The 15,209-nt window shown below is 48.9% G+C and overlaps 2 protein-coding genes across 2 annotated transcripts, besides 4 other annotated features; both read right to left on the bottom strand.

Annotated features, from left to right (window-relative positions):
• The first annotated feature begins 369 nt into the window (after positions 1-369).
• Positions 370-390: a microsatellite.
• Positions 391-2,299: 1,909 nt separating this feature from the next.
• On the bottom strand, positions 2,300-2,625 carry FPSE_01414 (uncharacterized protein; the record flags this gene model as incomplete). The annotated part of the gene is made up of 2 exons (XM_009254534.1): positions 2,300-2,482; positions 2,566-2,625. 2 exons carry the CDS (start codon positions 2,623-2,625, stop codon positions 2,300-2,302), a joined length of 243 nt encoding a protein of 80 aa, XP_009252809.1.
• Positions 2,626-3,610: 985 nt separating this feature from the next.
• Positions 3,611-3,639: a microsatellite.
• Positions 3,640-4,618: 979 nt separating this feature from the next.
• FPSE_01415 (uncharacterized protein) lies at positions 4,619-8,784 on the bottom strand (the record flags this gene model as incomplete). Its single annotated transcript, XM_009254535.1, has 6 exons — positions 4,619-5,056; positions 5,128-6,627; positions 6,681-6,947; positions 7,004-7,830; positions 7,884-7,916; positions 7,968-8,784. 6 exons carry the CDS (start codon positions 8,782-8,784, stop codon positions 4,619-4,621), a joined length of 3,882 nt encoding a protein of 1,293 aa, XP_009252810.1.
• Positions 8,785-9,435: 651 nt separating this feature from the next.
• Positions 9,436-9,476: a microsatellite.
• Positions 9,477-11,174: 1,698 nt separating this feature from the next.
• Positions 11,175-11,198: a microsatellite.
• The last annotated feature ends 4,011 nt before the right edge of the window (positions 11,199-15,209 follow it).

The following is a 15,209-nucleotide window of genomic DNA, read 5'->3' on the forward strand; positions in this document are numbered from 1 at the left end:
GGGGGGGGGGGTGATCAGCAACTAACTGCCCGGATCAGTCCAGCAAGTAACCTAGATGCTACAGTAGCCAATCTACTATAACTAATCTAATATAAGTAGTAATATCGCGGGTGCATCTAGAGAAAGTCTCCGTAGCTTGTCTTGTTTTAACCGGGGGGTTACGCCGTCATCTGGCGTTTTTGGTATCCAGCAGCAGCGGTCCATGACCAGGCCAACCAAGGAGTCTAGAACTAGGTACTAGCAATAAATAGATACACAGACATGGATGGGATCGAGACCGGGTGCTGTACTCCACCAGTTTGTGTCACCATAATATCGGAGAGTTCTAAAGACACTTGGACTCGTTGAATGTGTTAGTGGAGTGGATAAAGAGAGAGAGAGAGAGAGAGATGGATGGATTGATTGATTGATCGCATTGCATGTAAGTGAGCACGACAGTCCTCCTCCAGGAATTACTCTTTACGAACTACTTTCCCTTTGTGGAAACCGGGTGGGAACACAGCTGCACCTTGAGATCTGGCATGTTGCTCTGCCATCGCTTTTGCTGCACATTTATGCTTGCGGGGTGAGGGAATGGCTAGGTTGTTTGTTTCAACCCTGATTGATATTGATATCGATATCTGATCCATTGGGAGAGCTGCATCGGAAGTGGCATTTACTATTCCCCGCGGTCATCATGTCTAGCTATTAGTAGCCAGTCAGCATTGTGCGATTTCGATCCCATTGGAAACTGCTTTCTTCCCGATTAAGCACAGGATCGAGATTGCAATTCTCCGCGTAAGTCATGAAAAGGATAATCGTGATAGAATATCTTTTTCCCTTAGTTCAATCATAGTCACGACTGTTGTCACTCGGAGTCTTGTCTCAAGAAAGACCCGCAACGTTCGAGATCAGGTCCTCGTCAGTGATCACGATGTATCTGCGGTGGCCTAGCAGCGTGGCGCACACGTCCAGACCGGTCGATTTTGTAACTCAAAGGTCCATACATTCTGACATGTAAGGAGCTGTACCTTTGGCAGGTCTAGGATGGCCATGTTATTTGCTGTCGACATCTGCTCCCGGACGACATCCTCCTGAGCAATGGTCTGGGCAGAACATTCGCAAGAGCATGGCTAGGTCTGAAACAGGTTGCGTATCTTGTTTAGATTTGTCCTATACTCGATAAGCAACTGTTCTGTTACCAAGGTATTGGGAGCGATGGTCCTGTGGGTGATGAGAACTGAACATAGGACGTCAAGACTATAGAAGGAGTGAATATTGACACAAATGATCAATGTAATTAGATCCGAGTGTAGTTGACTCTTGGACTGAATCAAGTGAGTGGAATCGAGGCTCAAATTGCCCCTTCTCTCATGATCGACAGCTCTATATGGATATCCGAGCCCTGACAGGCCATCCCTTCCTTAGTTGACGGCCCGCTGTCGCGTCCGCCAAATTGTCGGGACCTAGACCTAAACTGGGCGGGTATGAGGTTGTCTATTCACTGGGCCGAGTTAGATTCTGACCACTTCCTAATTTGAGTCATTATCCAAATCATTTGCGTCAGTAGATGAGATCCTGGGGTTGGGGTCTATTTCAAAATATGCAGCAATAGGATTGAATAGATAAGAGTAGGGAGAAACCACAACATTGGGCAGGTAGTACAGTAGGAAGAACCGTTGGCTGCCCACGCGGATAAACCCCCACTACAGAGGAACCTAAACCTAACTCGCTCAACCACAAGCAGGCATCCTCGCATTCATTCTGGACTATCCGTATTTCTCCTAAACAAACCGCTCAGCAAAAACACAGCACGGCAGCGTTCCACTACATTGGTTTCCTTAGGTCAACACGCTATCCGCCTCACCTACTATAACTTATAACATCTACTGTACCAACGTCTCCTTATTCACTCATCGTCAATACGTCTCACTTAAAGAAGTACAATACAAGATGGCCCCAACCAGCGACGCAAACAGCCGAACCACAAAGGCTGCGGGTTCGGATTCGGGGGATGCCGATTTGGCCCAAGTAAGTCTTCTCTATTATTATCCATGTCCCATTCTCATGCTTGCCATTGCATTCGGGGTGGATGTTCGCCATCTATCAGGCATGGCAATGCAGAATTTGCCCTCTTGCCAAACATGGGAATGGTAACAAAGCACCTTACCACACATCCGGAGAGAATTGTCCTTGATCTCCATCCCCCCCCAGCAGCTTAATGCTGCTCAATACGACGACAACTGAACATGAGGGGAAATGTCACTCCTTTCCTGTTTCAACCATCTCCTTATATTCTTTCCCCCTTCCCCCTAACTAGTCATTCCCTGGCTATTCCCACTATCGAGGTCCAGACTCTCGCCCCGGCCTGGCCGTGGAACGTGTTATACCCAGACCCAGAGTCAGACCCAGCCCGCTGGTCGAGACCGCCTCGCTTGGCTTGCCACAGCCCGAATTCTCCTGGTTGATTGACCACTAACTGATTTGCATTGTGCATCTGCGTCTGCATTTGCATATTGCATTCGCATTTGCATTTTGGCCTTGCCGTATCTGCCCTTTGTCTCTTCTTCTTCACACACCACTCACTCTTCTCGAAACGCCCTTCCCGCAACCACACCCTCTCATCTCAATTCGCAGACCATCCATTGTGTTGCATTTCCAATTATACTGACAACTTCTGCGTTCTAGGCCTACCGGGACCTTGCTAGGTAAACAATTCTACAGCCTCACCTCCCCCCCATCTCACTTCGCCTCGCCTCTTCGCCCCGTCCCAACACGCCCTCGCATTCTGCCCCATCTCGATCCACTTTCAACATGATTTCCATGTTCCCCATGTCTCCAAGTCGCATTTTTGTCATGGGCTTCTTGGCTGGTGCACTCGGCATCAGAATATCGCTTTGTGCTCGGTCCCCTCCTCGTGCCCGAGTCTATCCAAATCGACAAATTACTCCACCGGTGTTTCCGGTGCTCAATCCTCACCTAGACGTCGGATAAGCATGCGTGTTTTGGAGTTTCCTAACAATCTGAAGGGCTCGAGACATGCCATGTTGAAGATTGACATCGTTTGTCATTTGCCAATTCTCAGAATTAGTCTGGTGTCAACTGGCCTCATTCTTGTCCTTGGGCTTTTTCCATATATACCATCTACCACATGATTAATATGTTCAAACCCTTAGCTTGTCAAGGCGGCGATGGATTTCCACTCGATTTGAATGCATCTTGATCGCTTCAATTCTCACCGCTCATCCCAGCACCCTTCCCAGCACTGCCTTGAACATCACATCGTTTTCATTTGTCTCCCTTTTCCTATTTTGACCTGTGGCATGTGATGCTACGGGGCAATCTCCAGCGACATTTGACTAACATGGTATCAACACAGGGGCGAGCAAGCTGCTACCAACCTCGAGAACAACCTCACAAACCTCGAAAGCAGACTTGACGCCATACTTGCTGCCCTTGAAGCCAACGAAAATCTACAGGCTTTTGCAGCTACCAAGGCATCTCAGACCAACGACTCTTCTCAAGGCACCAGAGCAACAGGCAACCAAGACAAACTCCAGGACGGTACCAATGAAAATGTAGACAAAAATGACACGGCTTGATCGACTAGGAAGTGTTAGGGCTATTCAGTTCAGGTCACGCCACGTCACGCCACGTCACATAGTAACTTAGATAATAGAGAGAGCGCGGTATGCCAGTCATTGATGAGACTCTTCTTGTCCCAAGAACATATTTCACCTATAGTATCAGAACGGTTGTGGGAAGCTTCACCCTTCCCTGCCATTGAGGCATACATTCCAACCGTTCCCCATCCCATCTCGTAGCCCCGCATACATCCTGAGCACAATGGCTCGCCTCATCCAAGAGCAAAAAGAGAATGAAAAAAATAATAACCAACAGAAACCAGATATACAGTAAGGCAACACCGAAAAACAAAACCTAAGCAGCAAACCATGTCTGGGAAAACGAGAGAGAGAGAGAAGTGTCATGCTTGAATGCCCGCAGCCCACTCGACATATTCCCATTTTAACCATAGTCGCCAACACATGCTGTATGTTTGTTGATGTTGTTGGTCCATGCCCATCTAAGTTGATATGTTCATTCCATTGTAGCCCGCAATCGAATCGATACAAGTCCTTTGAGGAGGCTTGACGCAACCATCCACACATGAAAAACCCCAGAAACGCCGCAGAAAATGGAAACACATGATGGGGGGTTGTAGCCTGCAGGGCCTAGAAGCCTATGTGAAAGCAACGAATAACCAGAGCCAGTGCAAGCAGAACCACGCAATGAAGTTGTCAAAAAACCGGTATCACCAAACAGAACCTATAGACCTTGTCGGGTCTTGTAATTTGTAATCGCAAGCGAATCAAAACTCAAGTCCACTGTGCTGATACAAAACGGCCGCCGCGACCTTGAAAACTCTATACGAGACGGACATGTGGCGTAAAGGGGTCATATGCAATACTTGCAACGGCGTGATGCTTATAAAACCGCCAAGCGAGGGCCGTATTCCGCTATCTGGCGACATAGCGGAGTAAACGTTTCGCAACGCTCGACGGACGTGTTCATGTCGAGATATGACCGGGTTATTGACTAAGTGATCTCATGAAAACCTGAGAGACGGAAAGAAGCCCGGTTAGTTGGTCAGACTTCTCATATCAGAAAGGTCAAGACGTGCTCTTGCCATGGGATCCTCGTCAGGTGCAATAATGGCAGGACTCTCCTTGCCATTGCCCAGGAGAGGCTCTCGACTTGTGAAAGCTCGACTCTCAAGTGTCGGTCGCAGCAAACCCTGGCCTCCCTCCTTGTGCTTCGATTTCGTTTCGGCGTGCAGCGCCAGCTCGCGTTCACGGTTCTTCTCAAGCAATGGGCCACCAAGAGTAGCACACTTGAGGATGGTCTGGATGAGATGGTTTTGCTGTAAAGGTTTGGACAAATACTCGTCCATTTGAGCTTGAATGCACTTCTCTCGATCGCCCATCATGGCGTGGGCCGTGAGAGCAATGATAGGTGTGCGGTGGCTTCCTATGCCACGCTCATACTCTCGAATCTTGCCAGTGGCCTCGAAACCTCCCTGTAAAACAACATGTTAGCCGGGTTGACCATGCACGGTTCGTGAGTATAAAAGTAAATGCAGCTACTTACCATGATTGGCATTTGAACATCCATAAGAATGACATCAAACTTCTTGCTTTGAACAGCTTTGACGGCTTCCCAACCGTTGCCTACCACGGTCACCACATGGTGGTATTTCTCGAGGATCTTGACTGCTAATCGCTGATTGACAGTGTTGTCCTCAGCAAGCAGAATTTCGAAAGACTTGGTGTTATCGGCGAGTGAGGGGGTAGCTCGGTTTTCAAGAGCAGGGATCATGCCGTTTCCTAGGTCGATGAGTTTGCACGGCGTCGTCATGTACGACGTGATTCCCAAATCCAAGCACGACTTCAAGCTAACGTGAACAACAGGCGCGAGCAGAACGATAGGTAGATACTTGAAATCATCCACAGCTCTTAACCTTCTCGCAGTGTCGATAGAATCAACTAGGATAGCATCATAGGGAAGGGAGCCACCGGTATGCAGGCGGGCCAAGGCAGGGCTCTTCTCTGAATCAACAACAACAGGCTTGAGGCCAATCTTCTCCAGCATGGGCTTGATCGACGCAGCGTTCTGAGATTGTGCCTTGTCGACAAATAGCACCTGGTGACCTCGGTATGGGCGGATCTGTTGCTCGATCAAAGCGGCGTCGTCGGGGGCGAGTTTGACCAGGCATGTAAAGTGGAATTCGCTGCCCTTGCCATGCTGACTATTGACCCAAAGATCACCACCCATGAGATTGACAAGTCGCTTCGAAATGGACAGACCTAGACCGGTCCCACCAAACTTGCGAGTCATGGAACCATCCGCTTGTTGGAATGTGTCGAAAATCAGATCCAGTTTATCCTGAGCAATTCCTATGCCCGTATCTTGCACGACAAACTCAACCGCATATTCACCAGGTCGGACGTGGCTTTGTCCCATGCTCTCTTTGATTGTTAGGCTGACCTCACCATGCTCTGTGAACTTGATAGCATTGCCAACAAGGTTAAGGATGATTTGTCTGAGACGGAAAGAATCACCAATAACATAATCTGGCACAGAGCTGTCGACCATGTAGGTGAGGTCCAAAAACTTCTCGTTTGCCTTGACGGCAAGAGTCTTGAGGGCGTTGAAGACAGTTCCTCGCAATGTGTAGGGGATTTCTTCGATCACCATTCGCCGAGCCTCGATTTTGGAAAGATCCAAAATGTCGTCAATGATCGTCAGGAGGCTGTTGGCAAGATTATTGACAATGTTAAGCATCTCCCTCTGATATTGAGTCAGGTCGGTGTCTAATGTAAGTTGGGTCATTCCTATAATGCCGTTCATCGGTGTTCGGATTTCGTGAGACATGTTGGCCAGGAATTCGGACTTGGTCTTATTGGCAAGTTCGGCAGCTTCTCTGGCTTGAGTGTTGCGCTGAATAGAATCACGCAGGTTTGAAATCATCTGGTTGATCTTTCGTTTGAGCTCGTCCATCTCGCCTGATGCCTCTACATCGACAAGTTTGGTGAAGTCTCCATCCGTGGCTAGGTTAGTTATATCTGAGAAGGCGCGCACTTGTGTTGTCTGCTTATGTTAGAACGAGGCCCCAAGGTTGTTCATGTCCAGGCTTGACCTACCAAATTGCTAGCCATGGTGTTGACATCTGTTGTGATTTCTTTCCAGCGACCATCCAGACCGCCCACGTCGGCTTGAGCGCCCATCTTTCCATCCACGCCCACATCTTTGGCGACTCGTTGCACTTCATAGCAGAAGCTAGACAAACGGTCAACCATGTTGTTGATGGTTTCTTTCAGTACTTGTATTTCTCCATTTGCTTCGACTTTGATCTTCTGGCTCATATCGCCGTTCGCAATGGCTTGTGTGACGGTCGAAATACTCCTGACCTACAGCAGGTTGGTTAGTAAATGATATCAAAGATTTGAGAAGACTCCATGCTTACCTGAGCGGTGAGATTTGATGCCATCGTGTTGACGTTTTCTGTGAGATCCCTCCATTTGCCTTCAACGTTGGCTACTTGAGCCTGTCCACCAAGGGTTCCATCCGTGCCTACTTCCCTGGCCACCTTGCTCACTTCAACAGCGAATGTACCAAGTCGGTCCACCATCAGGTTGATGGTGTTCTTCAGCTCCGCGATTTCACCCTTGACCTCGACCCCAATCTTCTTTGTCAAGTCACCCTTGGCGACCGCAGTGGTGACCTTGGCAATTTCTCGCACTTGAGTGGTCAAGTTCATGGCCATGCCGTTGACATTCTCCGTCAGATCTCTCCAGGTACCTTCAACATCGTGCACTGTAGCTTGACCTCCCAAGCGTCCTTCTGTGCCGACTTCACGGGCAATTTTCGTTACCTCACGAGCAAATTGTTGCAGTTGGTCAACCATGGAGTTGATGGTCGACTTGAGCTCGAAAATCTCTCCCCTGCAGTCGGCTTGAACCTTTTGGGTCAGGTCTCCCTTGGCGACAGCTGTGGTAACCTTGATAATGTCGCGCACTTGAGTCGTCAAATTGTTGGCCATGGCGTTGACGTTGACAGTGAGATCGTTCCACATGCCCTGCACTCCCCCAACATCGGCTTGCCCGCCTAGCATGCCTTCAGTTCCGACATCTCTTGCTACACGGGTGACTTCAGAAGCAAACGTTCGTAGTTGATCTACCATGGTGTTGATGGTTTGTTGTAGTTGTAATATCTCGCCCCGGGCAGGTTTTTCGATCTTTTTGGTCAGGTCGCCATTGGCTACGGCGGTTGTAACAGATGCAATTTCTCGCACTGCAAAACATGTTAGTTATGTGATAACCCTTGCAAGTTTCGTTCGTATATACCTTGATCGGTCAAATTTTGGGCCATAACGTTCACTGCAGAAAGTATTAGCAAGCCGGCTTATCACTTGTACGATAGAATCATACCATTGTCAGTCAGTTCTTTCCATGTTCCATCAACACCACCAATGCGGGCTTGACCGCCCAGCAAACCTTCGGTACCGACTTCACGAGCCACTCGCGAGACTTCGCTAGCAAATATTTGCAGCTGATCCATCATAGCGTTGATAGTACGTTTGAATGTTGTAATTTCCGGGTCCATTTCAACAGTGTTCATGCGAACCTTCATGGTCAAATCACCACGAGCAACAGCGGTAACGATCTCGCCGATTTCTCGCAGAGCCTTTTGGAATGCTTCGTTGGCCTTTTGGTGCTTCCAGAGCTCACGCTCCAAGGTAGCAATACGTTCCTGCTCGAGTATCTCGAGGGCTCGCTCTTGCAGCTGCTTCTGCTCCATCAGCTGGGCATTAACACCCGCGAGCTCCTGGCGCTGACTGTCGAGCAACTTGGACTGATCGTCCACATGTTCTCGAAGTCCTTCGAGGGCTTCTTCGGTCAGCTGATAAGATGGCAGATGCGGAGTGTGCAGGCTACCTTGGGCGTGAAAGACTTTAGGCTTGGGGCGAGCCGCCACCGTAAGAGCCTCTTCGCCAAAAAGAGTATCAATAACCTCGTTGGGCGTTTCTGGAAAGGGAGAGGCAGCTGAGGCCTGGCTCTCGAGCTTTCCGACACGCAAAGCGAGGTTTTGAAGCTCCAATTCAAGCTTACGCTTGGCGGGAGTATCTGGTCCTGGGAGTTGCACCTGGGAAGCTACGCCAACCGGTATCGAATTAGGCGGTCGGGTATCTGGGGCTATCGAAGCGACAATCGCAGCCGCAGCGGCGAGGGCCGCATCGTCAACCATGGTGATGCAGGTGAACTGCTGAGCCGCAGTCAGGCAACAAATTTTTTATCCTGGATTGCGCAGGATCGTGTGTGAGGTTTGAACGGGTGGGTGTAGGTTGGAGGTTTACGACCAACAAAAGGACGCCAGGTTGATTGGTTGTGGATATAGTATTCGAAGAAGAAGAACAGAGTACCACGCAAGGCGAAGTGATGACCAAACTAAGGACGCAACAGTTGTCGACTACGAAGCATCCTCGATTGTCGAGAGTTGAGCTGGTCTGAGTATGATACACCAGGTGGCGGCGGGCGTTGGCGCCGTGGCAGTAGGGCGGGCGGGAATTGATCCAGTATAAGCAAGTCGGTCGCGGGAATTTCAAATCGGAGCAGAACGAGAACCGAGAGGGTCTTTCGAAACGGAAATCGGGACAAGCCTTGTGTCGTCGAAAAATGAGGCCGGATGGCGATAGTATACTGCGACGAACAGTAAGGGTTGAAGAGGGAAGGATTAGGCTGAAAGTCCAGCAAGCAAGCCGTTTAGGAGTTTGCAGGTTGGCTGAAGAGGGCGTAGTATAGTATAGGTAGGTACGGAGTAGCAGGTATTGTAATGGGGACCTAGGAGAAGGGACGGAGGAAGTACTCCCAAGGTAACCAGAGAGGGGATAAACCTGGGAGGCCAGGCCAGGACAGGACGAGATAGGACAGGGCATGACAAAGGGTGGTCCCAACTGCAGCGGTGGCAGCAACCACTGGATCTTAGCACCGGGGTGGGGGAACAAGTCAACGGACTGGATTGGGTGAACCGAGAGAGCCCGCCCTAGCACGCCTAGCCTTCCACTGACAGGACAATATTGAGTAGTATGTACAACCCAGGGAGGTAGGCAGTACATGTTGGTGCTCGAGGGCACCGGGCAATGGCATGTATCTCCGAGTTGGGTCGGTCCTAGGAAGATCCCTCTCGGTGTCTACCACAGCGGTACGAGGTGAAAAGGAGGGCGACAGAGGCGATGGAAAGGCGGAGCCTACCAAGAGTTGCTAACGTCTAAACCGGTCTAGCAGAATGGCAGTAACCTCTCTTTTCGGTCTGAAGTGGTGTTTGCCTTTTCACTATCAGTACCGACCGTTAAGGTACGCAGTACTCTTTAATTTACATGGCAATTAAATTTTTGCTTTGGAGGTGAATATCGGCTGTTGTAACAGAACCCAGAACCTTGTTCTAGGATGTTAGTAGAGGGGGGTGAACGATCATTAAGTTGGACAATCTCAACTCGATACGTATGTCGATGTTACTCTACCACGTAGTATATACCAGCAGGTTACTTGGTCTAAACGATTTTAAATTGGACCACGATATGATCTGGTTGAGCCCTGAAACTTGGGGGTGAAAGAAAGCATGTATACCATGTGGAGAGATAGAACTAAAAAGAGTAAAGAAAATGAAGGATCATGGTAATAAGGAATTGCGGCTATACTCTGCGGTAGGGGTGGTGCAAACAAACACCATGTACGGTATCCGTGATTTCCATATGTTGGCCACCTCCTATACCATGGAGTTCTGATAGTAGGAAGATGAATTGCGTGCGTTAGAATACAGGGTACTATCTCGCATTTTGCAAGAGTTTATTATGCACCTACATGCAGACATATTCGATCCATCTCTTGCATATCAGATATGAGTCTAGCCAGACTGTGTGATTTCAGTGAAGTCCCGTCCTGTTCTTTTCATCTGGTCCGTCTGCTCTATACATGTGTTTATTCCCACGTAGGTCTGTTGTATATACATACCTCTAGACACTAGGTATACATGGACTCACAAAATTCTTTCTCTTATTTACCTATTCAAGCAATTCCTTTTGCTCTATGCTCGATCAGTAAATCTTCCCATAATGATGGGTTGCCTCGCAATAGAGGCTGGGTGTACTGTAATTGGATGTCACCTTTTCGACTGGGTCTTCTGGGGAAATCTGTTTATCAAGAGCCAATAATTTGCTGCCCAGAGCCTCTCCCCGCCCCTACTGCAAGCTAGCGGCTGCACGAACGAATCGATCGACATATCACTGTCCGTTAATGTAAAATGGGCATTTCCGACAAGGGCACTACGCCTGCACCAAGGCGGCTGAGAATATGAGAGTGAGTTGCGAGCAGAAAAACAGTAACCTACCTTAGTACCTACTACCTACTATCACCTAGGCCTACCTTAGTACCTAACTACCTAAGTAGGTAAAAGGGAACATTCCAAATTGCTATGGATCGGTTTAGTATATTGCCTCTCTCAAACTGTCTCAGACATTAGGTATCCGTGTTGCTTGTCTTCCAAGGTCCCCAGTTGACATCGAGTTCCGCTTGAACCTTAAGCAAGGGATATTGGTATTACTGTTGTGCTGTGATTTGTTGGCTTTGCTCAACCAGTATGTACAGTACAGTACAGCACAGTACTAAAATTAGTACATAAAGTACCTATGGACTCCTCTTTTCAAACGGTTCGGCGGTCAAGTGGCTGTCTTTCAACTCAACTGGTCCACGGTTAGTTGTCACACAATTCAAGACGAATCGCAAGGGACAGTCGCTTGACTTTAGTGTTGAAGAATATGTGTGGACTAGGATGACAAGAACAAGAAATATTGCAAGAAATAGCTCAGCTCGTCTGTGTTCCACATTTGAATACTGGTCCCAGATGTTTCCTCTCTTTTGTTGTTGTAGTGGATGTCGAATGCCAACGCTCATGGGTGCGTTTGTCTGTCTCTTGAAGCCCAGCCCGCTTGCCAAGACCGTTGATGTGGGGTCTTGCTCTGCCACTCGCACAGTGGCGATACTTAAGCGAGGGAAACTTGCGAGGGCAGCAGGGCAGTAGGAGCAATCTCAGACCTTTTGTTACTTTCGAAACATGTCTCTTGCTTTGATCTGGGAGTTTACATCATTATAGCACTACTAACCTACGGTACCTACTACCAGTCACAAGATCGTTTTGACACATACGAACACCAACTTCAGCACTTCAGTCTCTGCCCGTGTAAAGAAATTATACATGTGCCCATTTTAGTGGCATATTCTTTAGTCGCTGAGCCGTTGCAATTGGTCTTGAAACGGCTCTTGAGCTGTCAACAAGCGGCTTCTGCGGCTCGGATGGCTACCCCTGGTTTAGTCTGCCTATTCCCGTATTCATCTGCAGCCTTTCTCCGGAGGCTTGACCTAATCCTCATCCTTATCCTCATGTTCAACTCTACTGAATTTATCCTGCATCAAAGCGCTGTAGCGGCACCGTGCGACCCCCAGCGGGCGCTCACCGTTGCTATTGTTGATGTTGCTGTTGGTGGTGGTGGTGTCCTTTTGACCCCGTAATAAGCAAGCAACAGACTCCCATCTCCAAGTCCATACTGCACAATGATGGCTTCTGTGCTATGCCGCGGACGGTGAGCAACAGGGGGATGGCGACAAGCGCCATTGGTTTGATAAGTATTGCGATAGACGGCGTCTTGTGTTTCAGGCAAAGCTGGCAGAGATGATCACATTCGATCAATTACCCACGATACCACAATACTCATGGTCCAATTGAGAGGCCTCAAGCATAGGCGATCCGGAATTGTTGAAAGCTTGGACTGGATAGCCATCGCTCATATACATGCAAGTGCATAGAACCATATTCTTCCAGCATCGCTCTAAAGGAATATCGATATTCACTGGTAGTTGGACTGAGACTGGAAATGATGAGAATTATATTCAATCGTTTGCGAACACCCAGATCATAGGTAGCGGTGCAGCATTACAGGCTCAGGGGTTGAGGTGGGCCTAGGTCGTGGTCAAGTCAGCCACCAACGTCATTTTGGAAGCTCCCGCCAGTTAGGTCCCAATTCGCCGACAGGGGCATCCCTTGATCCTCTGGCAAGGTGGACAACTTCTTCGAAACCTCATGATTTCGCAAATCAGGTTGAAGCCTGACGACGGCTTGTCAGCAGTTAACAAAGACCCTCATGCAATGATTATGTATGTAGGGGATCTGCGTACATCTACAGTAGGAGCGCACGGTGTGCGATGGCAACCCGAACGACTGCGGCATTGTGGGGGACATCGAACGATTGTACTGTCCTCGCTCCTTTCACGTACTGTACATGTGATGGTTTTCTTTTTTCTCGAGATTGGTGGCTTCTGGTCCACGTGAGAAGTGTTTCCAAGTCCGTTCATCCACTAAGGATATGCACAACTGAACTTTCGCGGTTGAGATCGACGGTCACCGAACAAAATAAGATGCCAGAAGGAGCCAACTGATACGAGAAGACAAAAACAAGGAGCCAATCGCACATTACTTTCACATGCGCAGAAGAACACATAACGATCATAGCTCAGCGAGCGATAGGTAGGCTGATTGATTGGTGTCAGAAGGAACATCGAGAACCACCTTGCTTGTCGGTCTGTCGGTCGGGTAGTCATGCCGGCAGCATCAAAGCTTCGGGCCAGTATACAAGAACAAAGCTGTTCTTCTCAGCCATGGCCTTTTGATACGAGAGCACTGCCTTGGCTGCCCTTGTTCTGCCAATAACGGAATGTTTGCTATGCTCAGAGTTTCTGGTATGCTGAAACCAACGGTCTCTCAAATGACGCGAGATCGTCATTCAGAATATCGTCTCAACTTGCAGGGAGGGACCAGCGAACTTTAGACTTTGCCATATCGAGGCATTGATCAGTCCGCAACACTGTCCCATCCATCGCACAACCTTGGTAGTTATATTAACAGTAGGTAAAGGCGCACACGGTTGTATTGGTTCAGGACCAAGCTTGGCAAAGGGCAGCAGAAAGTGCCAAACAGAAAGAAATTGTCGCCGAACTGCTTCTCCTCTTCGCTGCCCCTCCCTCAACTCAGAAAAACCCCCGGCAGCTGGTCCACTCCCCAACACCACACAGAGCGGTGCAATACAGTGGGGACTACTTGGGACTGGACCCTCAAAAAGGACCCTGAAAATGCTGTCATTTTCCACGGCGGTCTAGTTTCTCATTCTACAGGGTCCGAGGGTCTAGTCGATACCAAGCCTGTGTTAGCTGATCGTTCTAGACGGTACCCCTGTATTCCTCTCTCAAAGTTCCAGGGCTGTTGCAAACTGAGCAACCACTCCGCTTTTCCGTCCGTCTCTGAACAGCCTGGGACTACTGAGCACCAGCACCAGCAAAGACATCCCATCAGTCTGTCTGTCCGTCTGTCTGATCGAGTTCCATCTCGGGATTGGCGAAGTGGCGGTCCTTCTGATTCATGCTTGCATGCTAGTGCTAGGGGACCCCTATCCTCATCGAGACACGCGAGAGGCGCTGCTTGTACGAGGCAGTAAAACCGCCCGGGCCCCAAAATAAGTCTTTTCAAGACGATGACCCTGCGTTAGTAGCGGCGCTGTAAACGGTCCACGAGCGCCATTTCTCCCCAGCTGAGTCGTACAGCCACGAGTCCTCAGGGATTGCAGATGTGCGCTTCCGCGATTCTTTAGGTCTCTTTGCCACGGCAGAATTCGAAAAGGCCAATAAGAGATCAAGACCTTGGTATGCCGATGGAGACAATACTGGAGTGATCTTCAAGGATCTCAGAAAAGATTGGCTACCGATGGAGTTATCGGTTTCACATTCGCCGTCCCTGAGAACTGTACGGATACAGCACTTTCGCTTGCATGTCTTGTGTGAATAAACGAACAAGGGAGAGTTTCTGTCGCCGTAGCACGGAGCTGCTTCGTGATTGCGTTTCGATTTTATTTAACTCGTGATCATTTCGGAGATCGGCAACAAGCATTGATCGTCGCTAGGTCAGTTTCGCGATTGGGCTGCATTGTGTTGGGCCGTGATATTATGCGAGACTACGAACAGGATTCAAGGTAGTTCGTTTGACGGTATAGGGTAAGTGCATTTCTAGCTATCCCATCATGTTTGATGTTCTGAGGACGTTGATAAGATCCTTTCACCAATGCTGTCTTACAAGTACGCTTGCTCCATGCCATCGTTCGTCTCAAGCACCATCTGGTCATTTTAACTAGTTTGGCCAATCGAGGTGATGTCCTAGACATGTGCTGTTCAATACTATATCGACATCAAACTCAAACATACGCACCTCAACAAAAGCACATTTCACTTGCATCACAGCGAGGTCAATCATGTGCCCAAGAAATATATTACACTCAACTTTGCTGCGTACACGAAAGAGGGTATCTGATGCTATTCCGTTCACCCAGATAGATATCAACAAGAACAAAACCAAAAACAATATGTGAAGCAAACTTTCCTCGGCATCCATATCCGTATCATGCGTGGCTGGCCCGTTTGCTACCCCGACAAAACGTCCATAATCCCTCTCTTCCCTTGAAATCGTTTATCGCCTTGGCAAGTTGTTTCGTCCAAAATTGCCACTAAAAGCCGGGCCTGCTGAAGAGTTCCAGCCCTGGGTCACACTGTTCTTGACGATCAGAGCGGCAGCCGCCG

The sequence above is a fragment of the Fusarium pseudograminearum genome, chromosome 4, assembly GCF_000303195.2.
Source record: "Fusarium pseudograminearum CS3096 chromosome 4, whole genome shotgun sequence".
Classification (NCBI taxonomy): Eukaryota; Fungi; Ascomycota; class Sordariomycetes; order Hypocreales; family Nectriaceae; genus Fusarium; species Fusarium pseudograminearum.